General features: G+C 51.9%; 1 protein-coding gene across 9 annotated transcripts in view; it reads right to left on the bottom strand.

Moving 5' to 3' along the window:
* MAP2K5 (mitogen-activated protein kinase kinase 5) overlaps window positions 1-18,078 on the bottom strand; it is a 270,153-nt gene that overhangs the window by 12,616 nt on the left and 239,459 nt on the right. The window contains exon 22 of one of the 9 annotated variants that reach the window (XM_089310609.1): window positions 5,160-5,408. The exons of the other annotated variants lie outside the window; for them this stretch is intronic. Within the exon in view, the coding sequence (XP_089166735.1) occupies window positions 5,319-5,408 (90 nt within the window). The 3' untranslated portion in view covers window positions 5,160-5,318. Of the gene's footprint in view, window positions 1-5,159; window positions 5,409-18,078 lie in introns of those variants that run through there. 9 annotated transcript variants of the gene reach the window in all.

Genomic DNA, 18,078 nt, shown 5'->3' with positions numbered 1-18,078 from the left:
GGCTAGTGATCCTGAGCATTTTCTCAAGTGTCTGTTGGCCATTTGGATTTCCTCTTTTGAAAAATGCCTGTTCAAGTCCTTTGCCTTTTTAACTGTTACTTGTATTAATTTCTTACACTTGTTTGTTTTGTTGTTGAATTTCTTGAGCTCTTTACAGATTTTGGATGTTAACTTTTTATCAGTTGTGTAGTTTGCAAGTATTTCCCATTCTGTTGGTTGCCTCTTCACTTTGCTAAGTGTTTCTTTCGCTGTGCAGAAGCTTCTTAGCTAGATGTAATCAATCCCATTTGTCAATGCTGGCTGACTGCCTGTGCTTCTGGGATCTTTTCCAAGAAGTCTTTGCCTAAGCCAATGTCTTGCAGAGTTCCCCCAATATTCTCTAGTAATTTGATGGTATTGGGTCATAGATTTATGTCTTTGATCCATTGTGAGATTTTTGTGTAAGGTGTAAGGCATGGGTCTAGTTTCATACTTCTGCACATGGCGATCCAGCTTCCCCAGCACCATTTGTTAAAGAGACAGTCCTTGCTTCAGGGGTTGATTTTAGCCCCTCTGTCAAAGATAAGTTGGTTATAGACACATGGATTGATTTCTGGAATTTCTATTCTGTTCCACTAGTCTACAAATATGTTTTTTGTTGGTCAGTACCAGGCTGTTTTGATTATAACTGCCTGTAGTATGTCTTTTTTTAAAGATTTATTTATTTGAAAGGCAGAGTTATAGAGAGGCAGATTCAAAGAGAGAGAGGTCTTCCATCTGCTGGTTCACTCCTCAGATGGCTGAGGAGTAGCTACACCTATCCGAAGCCAGGAGCCAGGAGCTTCTTCTGGGTCTCTCAAGCGAGTACAGGGGCCCAAGGACTTGGGTAGTCTTCTACTGCTTTCCCAGGTCATAGCAGAAAGCGGGATTGGAAGTGGAGCAGCCAGGACTTGAACTGCTGCCTATATGGGATGCCGGCACTGCAGGTGGTGGCTCTACCTGATTCCACAGCACTGGCCCCGTTAGTATTTTGACTGGGATCACACTGAATCTGTAAACTGCTTTTAGTAGTATGGACATTTTGATGATGCTAATTCTTCCAATCCATGAACATGGATTATTTTTCCATTTTTTAATGTCTTCTTCTATTTCTTTCTTTAGGGAATTTACCCAAACCAAAATAAATCAGTATATGAGTTATCAGCACCCTCATGTTCACTGCAGCACAACTCACAATAGCTAAGATATGGAATCAACCCAGATGTCCATCAACTGTTGGCTAGATAAAGAAATTATGGCATATATACACTATGGAGTACTACTCAGCTGTTTAAATAAGTGAAATCCTATCTTTTGCAGCAAGATGGATGCAACTGGAAACCATTATACTTAGTAAAATAAGCCAGTACCAAAAAGACAGATATATATGTTTTCCCTGATGTGAGGTAACTAAGAGAGTACCTGAAATGTAATGTATTGAGATGAAATAGACATTTTGAGATTCGATGATTGTTACAGTCTTTGTCTCTTCCATTGAGGAATAGTGCTTTTTTTCCCTCTCTCTTCATACTATTCGTTGAATCCTTCTACTTAGTGTAGGTTAACTATATGGTCATTAAGTAAACTAAAAATAGATCTTTGTAAAAATAAGAGTGGGAATGTGAGAGGGAGGAGGAGGAAGGGTTGGAGCATGGGTGGGAGGGAGGATGGGGAGAAGTGTCACTATGTTCCTAAATCTGCATATATGAAATACATGAAACCTGTATGACTTAAATAAAATAAGAAAAAAGAATCTGAAAGTCACACTAAAACTTGAACAGTTTCCTTTTAGCTAGTTCCTCAAGTCTTGCTTGTAGTTTAGTCTTTTTTTTTTTTTTTTTGACAGGCAGAGTGGACAGTGAGAGAGAGAGAGACAGAGAGAAAGGTCTTCCTTTGCCGTTGGTTCACCCTCCAATGGCCGCCGTGGCCAGTGCGCTGCAGCTGGCACACCAGGCTGATCGGAAGGCAGGAGACAGGTGCTTATCCTGGTCTCCCATGCGAGTGCAGGGCCCAAGGACTTGGGCCATCCTCCACTGCACTCCCGGGCCACAGCAGAGAGCTGGCCTGGAAGAGGAGCAACTGGGACAGAATCTGGCACCCCGACTGGGACTAGAATCCGGTGTGCCGGCGCCGCAAGGCGGAGGATTAGCCTATTGAGCTGCGGCGCCAGCCTGTAGTTTAGTCTTAATTTTAACAAAACAAGACTGGTGTGGGGTCAGCCAGGGCAGGGATATCAGGAAACAGCAGGGCGGGACCCAGCAGAGGATCTCCCTAATGGTGATGTCAAGAGAGCTTTAAAGACACTGAATCCTGATGCACGTGATCTGTTTAGGGGGACAGGGAAGTGGAAAGTACATGTAAGACTGCTCAAAAATTTTCAGCTATCTCAAAAATGTCCTTGCATGCATGTTGCTAGAACGTGCTGCCCTGAGCTGGGACGGCCAGCGCTCAGCACGGAATAAGCTCCCTGCGCCCAGCCTCCCCGCCTGATGTCACGGGGGCAGACGGACCTGCCGATGTGGCACGGGGCCGCGGAGGGCCCAGTTTATGTTGCCTGCCTTTGAGAGAGTTTGATTACTTCTGAGATTTACGGTTAAAGGGTGTGGGGGAACACAGAAAGACCTCACAGGGCAGACTGAGAGCCTCAGCTCATGTTTTTAACAACGCTAGGGATGACATCCTGGGACACAGGCCTGGAGCGGCTGCAGGGGAACTTGGAAACGCTGGGAAGTTTCAGAGTTTGGGGTTGGGGGCATTTTGTAGCTGCAAGGTCAGGTGGGACAGGACCAGGGAAATGAGGCGGAGAGCTGGTCAGAGAGTGAGTGTCAGCTGCTTTAATTTTCTGTGTCAACTCTGAAAATTAGATAAACAATGACAAACCAGGCTTTTTAAATGAACTTGTCACTTCTGGTTTTCTTGATCCAGGGTAACATTTTTCAAGTCCTGGGAGCCCCGAAGACAGATTTAACCCCTGAGAGGTAGACCCAAATGTTCCAAACTCCCCACACATGAAAACAAAAGATTTCATCCAACCCTTTTCCCCAAATACCTCTTAAAGAAAGACTAATTATCCTGAGACGTAAATACTCTTCTAACAGAATGCTTTGCCTACAGCCAGAGGTCCAGCCCTGTGCAAGGGGGTCTTGGCAGCTCCCCAGGTTTCTCTTTCCCCCTCCTGCTGTGCTTCTCAGACCCGCTCAGCCCTTCAACAGGGTTCCTTTGATGTCACCTCCCTTTTGCAGGATGTCCTTCAACCACTGTGCTGGGTGGGCAATGCTGTCCACAAGCAGCAGGTGCCTCGCCCCGCCTGGCTGCTCTGTTGTTAGGAACTGCCTTGACTTTCCAGCACTCTGTGCTACTCTGAGGCTACATGGCAGCCACCCACTCTCTGCTCCCCGCTGGGGTGGGGCACAGGCCATGGACCTTTGTTGGCTCTGCTATGGGATACTGAGTCAAAGACTCCCTGGTTGCAGCATGCTAATTTGGAGAGAAATGCCTCTCTTTGAGTCAGGTTTTTTGTTCTGCACAGTGCTTTCAGGTTCATTATCTTATGTAAGTGTCACAGGGACCCCATGGAGTGGCTGGACAGGATGACTGCCATTCCCTTCCATTTGAGGATTGGAAAACCAAGTTCAGGGCAGTGATTTGGCCAAGGTGGAATTGGGCCTGTGCCCTTGGTTATAGCTTGGTAACAGCAGCAGTGGAATGGCTGACAACAGGACACCTGAGCATTACCCTGGCCTAGGTGGTCCCAGGCGTTTTCATTCGCTTGAGCCCATGCGCTCTCCGAAAGCCCTATCGGGAAGCAAATGCTAACCTACTTTATAAACAAGGGCACTGCGCTGTAGGCCAGCGATGGTGGTGCTCCGGGCTGGCACCTGGAACGCCGGTTCTGGGACCATGGGTCACTCTGTCCCCACAGTCTACAGTGGGCAGAGGCAACCCTACTGCATCACAAACAACGCCAGGGCCTGCCCAGAGCAAATGTGAACCAGGTGACCGGAAACCCTCCCTGGCCTCATCACTTCAACATTTTTTTAAAAAGATTTATTTTATAGATTTGAAAGACAGAGTTACAGAGAGAGAGAGAGAGAGAGAGAGAGAGAGAGAGAGAGAGAGAGATGTCTTCCATCTGCTGGTTCACTCCCCAAATGGCTGCAACAGCCAGAGCTGAGCTGATCTGAGGCCAGGAGCTGGGAGCTTCATCTGGGTCCCCACACAGGTGCAGGGGCCCAAGGACTTGGCCATCTTCCACTGCTTTCCCAGGCCACAGCGGAGAGCTGGATTGGAAGTGGAGCAGCCGGGACTTGAACCAGCACCCATGTGGGATGCCGACACAGCAGGCCAGGGTTTTAACCCACTGCGGCACAGCCCCGGCCCCCATGGCTCATCCTGATGCCCCGTTTCCTGTTTCCTGTAGAACAGGCTCCTCTTCCAGAGCATTCCAAGCCCCACAGTCAGCTCTGATGCCCGCCAGGAAGGCGCGGGTGCATCTGAAGCGAGGATGCTAGGGCCGGCACCGCTGCAGCCCTGACCTCCCCGGCGCGCAGGGCGTGGGGACAGGCAGCTGCTAATTTACCTGTGGCTTCTGGGAGTCCCGTGGACTTCCTTCTCCACACCACAGCTCACTCCCCCTAGCTCTGGGAACTCCACCTGCTGTAAGATGAGGAGAGCGGCCCAGCTTCTAGGGAAGATGGTGCGTGTGAATTTCTCAGCACAGAGGCTGGCGTGGAACCAGTCCCACGGTCACGGCTCTGCGTGGCCTGTGATCTGCTGTGACCACTGTGCTCCTTTCCCAGGGAAACTTTTGGGACACCTGATGCGTGCCCAGTGCTCAGCACGGCACACGCCCAGCCACAGTGTTTTCTGTGTGAGTGGCTCCCATGACTGTTGCATGCAGGCTGGGGGAGGGGGGATAAGCAGGAGAGGACGGGGGACCCTGACCAGCCTATACTCCATGTATGCAGGCCCCTCCCCTGAGCCCTAGGCTTACAGACCCAACTTGCCCCCCCGCTTAAATCAGGCATGAGCAGGTTTCTCCTGGGCTCAGAATTCCGTGCAACCACGACACAAAACAGAAGAAGGATCCCAACTGTTGCACTCGGGCACAGTCTGGAGACGAGACGGCATGCTCTCAGACAGCATTTCAAATACAGTTTATTAGTGTGTGATATGAAAAGGGTATTTTTATTGCATGATATAATGCAATGGGACCTTGGGCGCTCTGTGGAAAGACCTCACACTCAGAAGTGTAATGAACCCGTAGTCCCAAAAACATTATACTGTACATTAACCTATCATTAATGGCACATTAGGGCTAGAGGCATTGCACGCTTGCTGGCCAGGGCTCCATCAGGACAGTGTCGAGAAAACCACACAGTCTTCCCAGGCTTAAAACAAATAGAGAAAATAAATATTCCTGATGTCTACAGGCAGCTTTAAAGGAAGTTCAATCCCAGCTCTGCCTTGCAATTTCCAAGCCTGATTTTTTTTTTTTTTTTAAAGAGAGGCAGGAAGATACACAAGCAAACAAAGGGAGGAGGAAATGACCCTCTTGCAGTTTAGCCCCTGCTACTGGCTCTGTAACCTCAATGCTGGCTGGACAAGGTCATGAGCAGATGGCACCTTTGCTGGCATAAATCTGCCCATAGGACACTTGGGCCCGGATCACAGACTGCGGAGGGAGGAGGGGCCTTGGAGACTATCCACCCCTCACTTTCACTTCCTAGAGGGAGAAATCAAAGCTCAAAACGACGAAGAACAAGACCACACGTCCAACAGAAAAACAGGCAATGGGTGTTGAAAAATACAAACGGCCAGTAAACTTCAAACAGTGTTCATCCTCATCCTCACACTTAGTGAAAGAAATGCAAATTGAACAACCAGATACCATTTTACCCTGCTCAGATGGGCAAAGATTAAAGTCTGATAATTTTTTATTATAACAGGTGAGGAAGAACTGGGATTCCCACATCCAGCAGACACAGATACGTGTAGGAGAGACACGGCCACTGTCCTCTAACTGCAGAAGTCTAGAGATCCACAGAACATTCTAGAACAGGGTTCTGATTGATAAATATGGCCCATCCCTATTGTGGAATACCATGCAGCCGTGAAAAAGAATGGGGTAGACCTGTATGTGACATGGAAAGACCACAAAGACATAGTAAGTGAAAACAGTAGGACCAGGGGCCGGCTAAGAGTTGGAGGAAGACTAACTTCTTACTTAATATCTTGTGCTACTGGAATTTCTAACCACAATTTAGAAGCTAATTTTAGAAAATGAATGATGATGAGGGTAAGAATAAGCATTTGGAGAAGCCTATTGTTTTCTAGCTACTCTGGTAAATGTGACAGAGATGGACACAGAGAGACAGAGAGAGAGAGAGAGAGAGAGAGAGAGAAGACAGAGAGAGGGAGAAGACAGAGAGAGAGGACAGAGAGAGAGAGGTCTTCTATCCACTGGTTCACTCCCCAAATGGCCACAAAAGCTAGGGCTGAGCCAGGCCAAAGCCAGGAGCCAGGAGCCAGGAACTCCATCCCAGTCTCCCACGTGGGTGCAGGGCCTAAGCACTTGGCCATCGTCTGCTGCCTTTCCAGGTGCATCAGCAGGAGCCTGTCTGGAAGCAGAGATGCCAGGACTCGAACCAGTGCTCTAAAGGGTGCAGGTGTCGCAGGTGGTGGCTTGGCCTGCTGGGCCACAGTGCCAGCCCCCTGCAAGCCTCATCTTGTTTGGATCTTCATGAAGACAGCGCCAGTCAGGTGGTCACCACTGACCTTCCATGACCTTCCATAACCTTCCATGAAGTGAGCACTACAAAGAGTGCTCTTACCCCTCTTACCCCACTACCTTCTATAACACAACACAGCATTTGCAAAATAGAGAGACTCGTGCCCAGCTTAACACAGCCCGCAGCCACCCTCCTAGGGACAGCCTGTGTAAACTGGCAGTGACCAGTGACCTAGGAGCTGGCCAGACGGCAAGACAAATGGCTGCTTGCTGGCTTTGGCTCAGGTCGAATCAAATGTCTGGAAGCATCTTCTCTCATAGCATAAGGCCCCAGGGCTGTACCCCACTTAAGTCAATAGTGCTCGACAACCCAGGGCTCAAACACACGGAAGGAAGACGCTTCCGGAGACAGCAGAACTCAGCTTCCAGGGGAAGCAGCCTGGGGCTGCAGGGTCTCCAGGTGAGAGCTCAGAAGCACCCGGGGCCCGCCCCGCCCCGCCCCGCCCCGCCCCGCGCCACCTGCCCGGGCCAAGAAACCTTCCTGGTGCTTTCGTATCCCCCCACCCGTGTTGTTTTGGGGTAACGGACTTTGTGGCAACATTTTACAATGCTGGATTTTATTTGTCCTAGGGTCTGCCAGCACACGCGGTAATTAAAATGTTGATCAGTAAACAGTTTAAATATATGACAGACAATGCAGTTAAAGCCTACAGTTAGGTCAATATGTGATTTAGATTTGCCATTTAAAAAATCTCATTTAAATTTTGCATACATTAATCACTACCATACTTCAAGGTTCTGATATCCACCTGACTACAATATTAAAATAAAACTTGCCGCCCCAGGGAAATCCTACTTATTCTTAATTGTTTCGAGGCTTTGATGGGCTTTTAATCTAAGATTAATTTATGCAATTTTAAATAACTCTTCTTATGATTAATAAGCTTGAAAATTAAAAGGAGTCTAAAGCAATTATAATGAGCATTTGGTCATAACCTCATTAGAGGCAGGAGTGAAGGATACAGCTCTGGAATTCTTACAAGACTACAATTTAAGGTTACTTTTAGAGAAGTCAAACATAGTTCCTGAAATTGCAAAGGCAGGTTAGCAAAGGGCAGTGTTCAAATGGCGGCTGGCTAGATTAGCATACTAATGATTTTCCCTGATGGTGACAGGCAGGACACTGAATGGAAGACGCAGGGAGAGACAAATGACACGTTGCCAAGGACCTGCCAGCTCCGAACTCGGCTCTCAGGATTTCAGGAAGAGCTTGGAGTGCTGGGCCTTTCCTACCCGAGAATCTGCTCCGGCTGCAGGGCGTGGCCCCCAGGAGTCCCCTGTCGGCTGCAGCCTGTCCAGGCTCCCCTGCTTAGCAGTGCCCACACTCCTGCCGGCCCACTCCTCCTGGTGTGCGGAGCCCTTCCCGGCAGGCCCTGCCGCACGTGGCTCGCTGCAGCCCGTCCTCTCCGTGGCCTTCTCGGCTGTGGCCACGGCGGGCTCCTCGCGGCCCTCTGTTGCCCTGGTCGCAGCCTGTGTGGTTTTTCTCTCCCTGCAACAACTTCCCGTCCTGGCCGGGGATGACGATGGGGATGACGGGGGGTGGAGGGGAGCAAGTACAATCTGTGGAGCACTCACTTCAGGTCAGGTGTTGCGCTAAGTGCAACATGCTCTGATCTCACTCACTTTTCCTGCTTTGTGAGGTCTCACTGTCACAGCTAAGGAAGTGGAGGTTCAGAGCCCAGTATGTCCGGTGCTGGGCAGCCAGGAGGGGAGGAGGCATGGGTGGGGCCGGCTCCTTGCCACACCTCTGCTTCCCAATTCCTAATCTCCTACCCAGGCCAACTCTAACCTGCAGAAGCAGGTCCAGCCGGAGCCTTGCCTGAGTGTCTGCACCATCCAAGCCAGCAGCACGAAGGCTGTGCTGACTTCCCTGTCTCTGATGAGCTTGCTCCTGAAGGCACGGATCCTGCTTTTAAAATATATTTGAAAGGCAGGGGGAGGGAGGGAACATGCCAGGACCAGAGAGATCTTCCATCTACCCTCAAAGGCCTGCAATAATGAGTCCTGAGGGCTGGGCCAGGCCAAAGGCAGGAGCCTGAAACTCAAGGGAGGTGTCCCTCAAAAGTGGCAAGGGTTCAAGCATTTGAGCTATCACCGCTGTCCCCGGGGGGTGCTCATTAGCAAGACCCTGCCATCAGAAGTGGAGCGGGGATTGGGTCTGGGTGCTGTGATCCAGGATGTGGGTGCCCCAAGTAGCAGCTTAACCATTGAGCCAAACGCTGGGCCCTGGACGTTACTTAGATTCTTGTTGAAGTCCTTGCTGGCTGTTTCGAATGTTTCCAGCATTATATTCACCAGGAGCAGAGCACAGACACACAGGGGGAGGCTTCCAGTGAGAGAGGCGGAACAACCCACCCAGACCCGCGCGGGGAAAAACCACCAACTTGGTAGCACTACCTGCAAACCTACACTGTCCTACACTCCGTCCCAAGTCGCATTTGCTCCACTACACGCCATCTGTCCTGGGAGGCACCCAGGAACATGGGACAGATAAGATGATCAGGACACAAAGAGGCCGGATGGCTTGGTGTCCACATGTGGCTAAGACTTTGTGGTTGACAAACGCACTTCGATTAGCTTCCTCTTAGGGAAGTTAAAAAAGAAATCAAACCCATCTCCCGCGAGGCAGGCATCATCACTCTGTTTTGCAGGTGACAGCAGCTCAGATAAGCTAAGTACACGGCGCTTAGGAGCAGTGCCTGTGCCTCCTGAAACCGTATCTTCCGTACGATGCCCCTTAGTGTCCTCCTGGTTTGTCAGATGCACATGTTAGACTGAGTTCAACTGCAGATTCTGCCCAGACTCTAATCACAAGGCAGACTGTGTCCGGCCCACTGCTGGGCCCCGTTCTGCTTCCGGCATGGAGATGACAAGAGTGAGGTTGTGGCTCTGGGCCTGGCCTGCCGCTGCGCGTACCCCAGGAGCACCTGCTGTGGCGTGGACATCCGTCTCCCCTCCCCTTCCTGAGCTCCCTACTCCGTGCGACCTGACGGCTTGGGTCACTCGTCTCTTGCGGCACTCGCTACAGTCTGAATTCTATTTCACTCTTCTCTTTCTTTTGTGCATTTTCTTAAATGGATTTGTGTGAGAGACAGAGATAACATGAGACTGAGAGACAGAGAGCTCCTATCTGCTGCCTCCCTCCCCGAATGCCACAATGGCTGAGGGGTTGGATCAGGGCTGAAGCCAGGAGCTGGGGACTCAATCCGAGTCTCCCATGTGATTGGCAGGGAACCAACTGTTGGAGCCATCACCATTGCTTTGCAGGGTCTGTATTGGTAGGAAGCTGGAGTCAAGAGCCAGAGCCGGGACTTGAACCCAGGTACTCCAATGGGGGCCGGCGAAACTCCTGCCCCTTCCTGTTCTCGATCATTTACTCAACAGAGATGCTACTTGGTGCCATGGATTGTGCGAGTGGCAGGTTATGTAAAAGCCTAACTTCCTGACCACGCTGTCGGCTCCTGGAGGTCAGGATCCTGTCAGGTTGCCCGCTCAGCAAACTGCTCTGTGACTGGCAAGCAAGGCGCCAAGTGCGAGCCGGCACATGGCTGCTGTCATGGAAGCACGTCGACTGAACCAGAGTGCTTGGAGACCAGCGTGACTTACATCCTGGCACAAACCTCCTGGGTGTTTAAGGCAACAGCTCAGCCGCCGCTGCTGGTCCCAGCCCGTGCTCTGAGCCGCACCGAACCACAGCATTGCTGCACGTGCAACGCGTGCAGGGAGGTTTGTCTCTGGACTCGGGCACAGTGTTTCTCGGAGGGCATGTTTCCGTAACCATGACGGCGGAACAGAAAGGTGGACAGGTCTGCGGCCAGATGCCTGGCAGCGCCAACTCTACCTCCAGTTTGTGGTTGCCAAAACCACAACACAATACTGCTATAAACTGTCAGGGCTTCTCCTCAGACAACCAACCAACAGCCCCAGTGCAAACGAACCTGCTCTCGTCCTATTGTGCTTTGCTGGTACCGAGGTACAGGCCCCCGCCAGGCCCCCAGCTGCTTGGGGACAGCTGGAGGGTGTGTGTGTGGCCATCTGCTCTCTGCCTCCGTCATGGCAGGATGAGGCATTAAGGTGGAAGGCACCAGAAGCAGGAAGCCGAGGGCCAGGTACCATTCAGAATACGTGTGTCCCACATCAGAGCGTCTGGGTTCAGGTCCCGGCTCTGCTCCGGACTGCAGCTTCCTGCTGATGTGCAAACCAGGAGGCAGCAGGTGACGGCTCAAGGACCGAGGCCCCTGCCACCCACACGTGAAAGCGGACTGAGTTCCAAGCTCCTGGCTTCAGCCTGGCCCAGCCCTGACTGTTGCAGCCATCTGGAGGGTGAACAGTGGCCGGGGGTTCTTTCTCTCTCTGCCTTCCAAATAAGTAAAGTAAATCTCTAATTGTTTAAAAAAAGGAGTTGAGTGGAGCACCCCAGAGGGGCACTGGCTTTGTAAGGACATTTGGCTGGATGGAAACAAGTTCCTTTGCAGCGATTGGTATTTAGTTTTATTTTTCTGATCGCAAGAAATAGTTTGACTTAGGTGAAACTCTCAAAACCACAGGCACAATTCCCTACGTAGTTTGGATGTAGTATAAAACAGCCCAGTGTTCTTCCTGGCTGTGTGACTCCAGTCAAGTACACTGACCCCCCTGAGCCCTAGAGTGGGAATAACAACACTCATTACAGTGTTCCTATGAGGGCTGAATGGGGTAACTTCATAAAAAAAACCTCTCAAATGCAGTTGTTTAAAAATGTCATCTGGGAGGCCAACGCTGTGGCACTGCACATTAAAGCCCTGGCCTATAGCGCCAGCATCCCATATGGGTGCTGGTTCGAGTCCTGGCTGCTCCACTCGAGATCCAGCTCTGCTATGACTTGGGAAAGCAGTAGAAGATGACTTAATTGCTTGGGTCCCTGCACCCGAGTGGGAGACCTGGAAGAAGCTCCTGGCTCCTGGCTTTGGATCTGCTCGGCTCTGGCCATTGTGGCCAATTGGGGAGTGAACCAGTGGATGGAAGACTTCTCTCTCTCTTTCTGCCTCTCCTTCTCTCTGTAACTCTTTCAAATAAATAAAATAAATCTAAAAAAGAAATGTTACCTGGGGTGGATGCCTGGTGCAGTGGTTGAGATGCCACTCGGGAGACCTGCACCCCACATCGGAGGGCCTGGGTTCCAGTCTCAGCTTTGTCCCTGATCCCAGCCTCCTGCCGTGCACAGCATGGGAGGCAGCAGGATGCTTCAGGTACTGGATCCCTGCCAGGCGTGTGGGGGACCTGAGTGGAATTCCTGCATCCGGGGTTTGGCCTGGTTGCGCCTTGGCTGTTGTGGGCAATATGGGGAACGAACCAGCAAATGGAAGACCTTTCCCTCTGCCTTTTAGATACAATGAAAGATAAATAAATAAACAAGTATGTTATCTGTTAGCATAACTTCTCTCCCTGTAATAAATTTATGTCATTTATGGAAAAAGAACAGAAACCTTTCTGAATTCAACTTCAGACACGAGTCAGGGGCAACTCTCACCCTGATCTCCGTCAAGTTAGCTCGGAGGAAAAATGGGGGTGTCAGTTTTGGCAGATGTGCAAGGCCTGACACTCTCCCTTCCCATCCAGGCTGTGCTCATAGCTGTGTGCCGAAATAGGGTGGAGGCTGGGCTCATCTGGCCACTGCTTCACAAAGCTGCCCGATACCCTCGGCAGGACGGCAGCTTTCCCCAGAACCCGTGCCACCTCCAATTCCGATGGCTCCCATTTCAATAAGCACCCACTGACCTGTCTCCCCGGGCCTGGTTCCATGCTCCGCACACAGAGATGAAGACCACACCACCTGGCCCTCCGGGAACTCATGGTGTGTCATAGACCACTGCCTCCATGCGCGCAGAGGGTCAGGTGTCTGTGGGGGAAGGGCGACATGCCGGGGGGCTCCCCAGCTGCACTGAGGTTGAGGAGGGGCTCACTGCACGGGCAGGCGGAGAGGGCTCTGTTGGCCCCGCAACCCAGGACTGTTGAGAGCGTTTTGGGCACTTGGGGAGGAGCAGAATGCAGGCATGCAGGGCGGAGAGGATGGGGGCTGTGCAGGAGACAGGGCAGGGCGGGCCTTCAGTGCTGCCCCCATTGGGTCCCGCTCTGGCCAGTTCTGTCCTCATCCCCCTTGGGCCAGCACCCCCGGCCCTTGTATTACTTGCTTCCCCAGCATCAGGCAGGACGCTCAAGAGATACAAAGCATGAGCACTTTGCAGAACGCACGCTGGGGCCGCCCTGGGTCTCAGTGGCAGGCGACGCTTGCGCAACACCGCCCCCGAAAAGCCAGTGGCACGCCTTCCTCGGGTACTTAACCCACTTTCCATTGAGGTGGCAGCCCCGCCTGCGCCGGGGGAGCTGGAAAGGGTCCGCTTCCGCAGGCAGCGGGGAGGGCGGCCTGGCCCAGGCTCTGAGGACCCCCCTGCCTAGGGCGGCCCAGCCCGTGGGCCGGGAAGAACTTTCCAGTGCCCGGCCAGGGTGGCTGCCTTGCCTTCCCCAGAGTGAGGGCGCGAGAGAGTATTCCAGAGGCAAGGCTGTGGCTTAAAAAAAAATCATGTTTAATTTAAAAATTAGAAAGTGGAGCAGGCTGTGAGCACAGGGGTTGATTGAAACAAAATTTAAATTCCTGTCAAGCCCATTTAAACACGGGGGCCCTTCATAGACAATTAGCTGCTCCCTGTGAATGTGGAATAAACTCAGGCCTGGTCACTGCGAGGAGAGAGGCGCCTACTGCGAGGCGCTGGGAAAAAAATGAGCTAAAATCAGGCTGCAGGAAACAGCCAGCCTTCCAGTGTATCACAGGGGTCTGGAAGTGTAAACAAGACAAAAATCGATTCCTTGGTGCCCTCAAATCAATCCCCCAAAATGGTTAGGGCATCTGTTTCTGCTAAATTTTGTTTACATCGGCAGATTTGCCTTAATTGCGGTTGTTTATCTCGCGCTGTCCCCGGGGCCTTAATCTCCAGATTACTAATACTTAACACTCATTTCACATCTAAAGCTACTGCTAATCCTCAACAGGTTTGGGGGGCTCTTGAAATCATTGAGACCGCGGAGGCGGGCGCCCGGCCCCTTTGTGAAGGCAGCGTTTTCTTATCTGCTACCAGCTGTGCCCAATCATCACCAGGGACTCCAGCGACAAAGGTGCTAAAAGGCTCTCGCACAATGACTGCTGCTCCGCTGGGGATTCGGGGGATGAAAACGAGCTTTGATGGGGAGAGCGGAACAAGAGGCTAAGCAGTGCAGCCAAATAAAGTTACTGTCATAATCAGATGCTGTCAATCACCATGAAAATCCAATTAAGGACGTTGCTGTGCGGCCCTCTTCAGTGGAAAAATGTACCCTATTTATACAGATTTTTGTCGACGCCGCACCAGCCCCGCGATTAGAAAAGTCCTGTGATTAATTGAATCCCCCCTTCCCCCAACTTTAAAAAGATAACGCGGGCCATCCAGGCGCCTTCTGAGGCAGCGTGCACGTGCGCGCGCACACACACACATGCACACGCAGGCTGTTGGTGTACAAGTTAGAGTTCAGCGGGTTACATTTGAAAATTCCATTTCTGTGCGTGTCGGAGGGAACCTTCCCATACACGGCCCCTTTTCCCCTACTTCACCGTGGATCTGCATTAACGGGACGGAGCCACGGTAAGCCAGGATCCTGGAGAGAGACTGGTCCAAGCTCTGGCAGATGTCTCTCGGTAGACTGAAGCCTAATGTTTAATTCTCATCTTGGAAATTAAATAGCGGACGGGAGGCCCCGATGGCTCTGCTGTCTCTCCGCAGCCTCTACACAGACAGGCCGACCTCAAATCACCTGCCAGCAGAACTGGCCTCTCCGAAATAACATGGTAGCTGAAACCTCAAGACTCGCTGTCCCCAATGGTCGCTCTCAAAACTGCTACAAATTAAAAAGCAAACAAGCCATTAAACAAATCCAGCTGGTTACAACTGTAAACTAGAGGCTTCTACTATTTTTCCCAGCCCTTGAAGCTCCTGGTTAGTCTCATTCATAATGGATTAGGAATTGCGTCTAGTTACTGGTGTGCAGTCCCAGAAAAACCACTTTGCTACCTGCCATGGCCATTCCCAGATCCCAGGACTAGCTTTAGGATCCCTTGTCTGTCTCCCCTGCAAGTGATCTTCTGCAGCCTCACGTGTTATTCCCGGGAGCTGGGGAGCAGGCGGCTTGCACCCAGTATGTTGGAGAGATGAGGATCTTGCAAAGACAGTGCTGGCCAGGGGTCTCCTCCAGGCCGTGGCTCCCTGATGACCTCTTGATTTGGCAGCTATGTGTTGGAGGTGAATTCTCCAGAGGTCAGGGTGCAGGCCCAAGATCTGCACCTGCCGAGCACAGGCAGGCTGGGCTGGTAGCACACCGGTGCCTGTTCTGAGGTTACACCCATGCTGGCCTCCTCACTGGATGCTTTGAATACCACCCTCCCCCCCAAACATCGCAACACCCCGCAGTTTCATTATTTTGGCACCGACACAGTGCATCAGGACGTCCCGGCACTGCCCGTGCTGGGGTCCGTGTCTTCGGTTCACACAGCGTTTTACCGAGCTGGCTGGGAGAGGGAAGCACCTTCAGAGGAGTAAGCAGAGTAAGCAGAGTGACAGCAGGACAGGCCCCTCCTTCGAGGAACTTACAATCCAGCTGGAGAAACAAGCATTGAACTGGCTGCTGCTCACAACCTCCTAGAGAGCTTTACCAAAAAAAACTAACTGCGCCCTGACCCAAATGTCAGAAGTTGGGATCCAGGCATTCCTTCCTTCCTTCCAGGCCTGCCTGCCTGCCGGCCTGCCTTCCTTCCTCCCTCCCTCCCTCCTTCCCTCGGGGGTGGGATCCAGGCACTACTCCTCCCCCCCCCCCCCACCAATTCCTCCCTCTGGGTTGGGATCCAAGCATCCCTCCCTCCTTCCCTTTGAGTTGGGATCCAGGCCTTTCTTCCTCCCTTTTTTTTTTTCTCCCTCCCGGATGCCTCTGATGCGCCCGGGGTGAGAACCAGCGTACTGCAAGGGCTGCCCTGTGGACGTAAGCTGCAGGCCTAGTCAGGTGCTGTGGGGGCTTCCATGGCGGGGAAGAGCTGGGAAAAGCGGTGGGAAGGAGGACACGGATGGTCAAGGAGAGTGGCAGGAGGCCTGCTAGGCTGTGGACACCACCCAGCGGCAGAGGCCACCTGTGGCCTGAGAGGGGGCCAGCGAGGAACCAGGGGAGGGAAGAGTTCCCCAAAGGTCCAACTTAGCCCTGCAGATCCTTCATCCGACTGGCTCCAGTGCCACAGCCACTGTGACCACATGCTTCCTGTGGCCAGGGAATGCTGCTTTGGTGGGGGAGGTGGCAGGCCCCGTGTGCAAACCAGGGTGCCTTGGGCAGGCAGGTCACCGCCACAGTAGGGAGACCCGACCTGACCATGACGGGGGAAATGACAGCTGTCGCATCGCCAGGATCGACAGCGGCACATTTTGCCTACCTGTATCTCTCTTGTGGTGTGCAGGTATATTATTTATATATATAAATTCCTCTGCTAACATCTCATGGAGAGATGAAGCAGTCACATCGACGGGAAAAACAAAGCCTGTTTTCCGGGGTTATAATCTCTCTGTTCTTGCTGAAGTGCTAACGTGTCATCAAAAATTCAAATTAAAGCTGTCTGATTTAGTGCCGTCTCAAGCACCCTGACAGCGCTTCTGCCGTTGTAATTACGTGCAATTAAAACGTTAACATCAACTTCTTTACTAGTGGATTCCCATTTGTAAGCAGACGCAAACAGATGATTTTAATGGCTGTCAGAACTTGAAAAGCAAAATCATCACGTGGCTGTTCAACGGACCCTCTGTGGAGCCCCTACGACCGAGATGACTTTGGGGCTTTGAAGGAAGGGTCGCATTCAGAATTACAGCCCCAGCCAGGCACAATCCTGGAGCCGGAGCTGGGAGAGGAGTTTTGTGTCCCTCCGAATGCATAAGCAGAAGCCAAACTGCTATCTGCAAGAACAGCTGGACAGACAAACAAGCCTGGTCTTGAAGGTCCACTTTAAAACACACCTGTGTCTGGGGCCGGCGCTGTGGCGTAGCGGGTAAAGCTGCCGCCTGCAGTGCCAGCGTCCCATATGGGCGCCAGTTCGAGTCCCGGCTGTTCGTCTTCTGATCCAGCTCTCTGCTATGGCCTGGGAAAGCAGTGGAAGATGGCCCAAGTGCTTCGGCCCCTGCACCCACATGGGAGACCTGGAAGAAGCTCCTGGCTCCTGGCTTCGGATCGGCACAGCTCCGGACGTTTTGGCCAACTGGGGAGTGAACCAGAAATGGAAGACTCTCTCTCTCTCCCTCTCTCTCTCTGCCTCTCCTTCTCTCTGTGTATAACTCTTTCAAGTAAAAATAGATCTTAAAAAAAGAAAAACATGCCTGTGTCACGACACAGGGGATGGCTAACTGTGGTGATCTAGGAGTACTTCAAAGAGTTCGTGGAAACGGAAGTAAAACATCCTGCAAGCTTCCCACAAGCTTCCTGAAGATGGCTCGCACAACCTGCTGCTTTCACTAGGATGTGAAAAGGCCTGGGCCCTGGCCAGCACAGCGGCTCGTGAGCACTACCCACGGAGGGCACAAGGGGACCCTGGATAAAAACACAAACTGAAACCAGGGTCAGTGCCGGGGCGCAGCAGGTTAAGCTGCCATCTGCAGTGCCGGCAGCCCACATGGGCGCCTGTTCGAGTCCTGGCTGCTCTGCTACCGATCCAGTATCCCTGCTGATGCACTGGGAAGGCAGCAGAAGATGGCCCAAGTGCTTGGACCCCTGCACCCACATGGGAGACCCAGAAGAAGCTCCTGGCTTCAGCCTGGCCCAGCCCTGGCCGTTGCAGCCATTTGAGGGAGTGAACCAGTGGTGCACTCTCTCTCTCTTTCAAATAAATAACTCTTTAATAAAATAAAATAAAATAAAATAAAATAAAATAAAATAAACAAACTCATTAGGCCTACTTGGCAGAAGGGGGCAAAGTCGTAGTTTATCTGAACGCTGTGGGCCGGAAGCAGGGGCAGGTGAGCAATCTCCCCCTCCTCCGGTAGCCACCAAGGGCCAGGGAGCGGTCAGGGCCTCCCCTCTGACCCCTCCCTTCTCTTAGACATTCTCCCTGGTGCAGCAGCCTAAATAAAATCACGGATTTTACATCTCGTTTCTCAGAGTGGTCTGCAGGTTTGGGTCTGATAATGGCAAACAAAGCCACTTGGTGTGGCCACCAGAATATGAGTGCCAGCGAGACAAAA

The sequence above is a fragment of the Oryctolagus cuniculus genome, chromosome 12, assembly GCF_051225735.1.
Source record: "Oryctolagus cuniculus isolate XC-2025 breed Fujian yellow rabbit chromosome 12, ASM5122573v1, whole genome shotgun sequence".
NCBI classification, from domain to species: domain Eukaryota; kingdom Metazoa; phylum Chordata; class Mammalia; order Lagomorpha; family Leporidae; genus Oryctolagus; species Oryctolagus cuniculus.
Note: the sequence above shows the minus strand (reverse complement) of the source record. Positions and strands in the feature narration are given on the sequence as shown.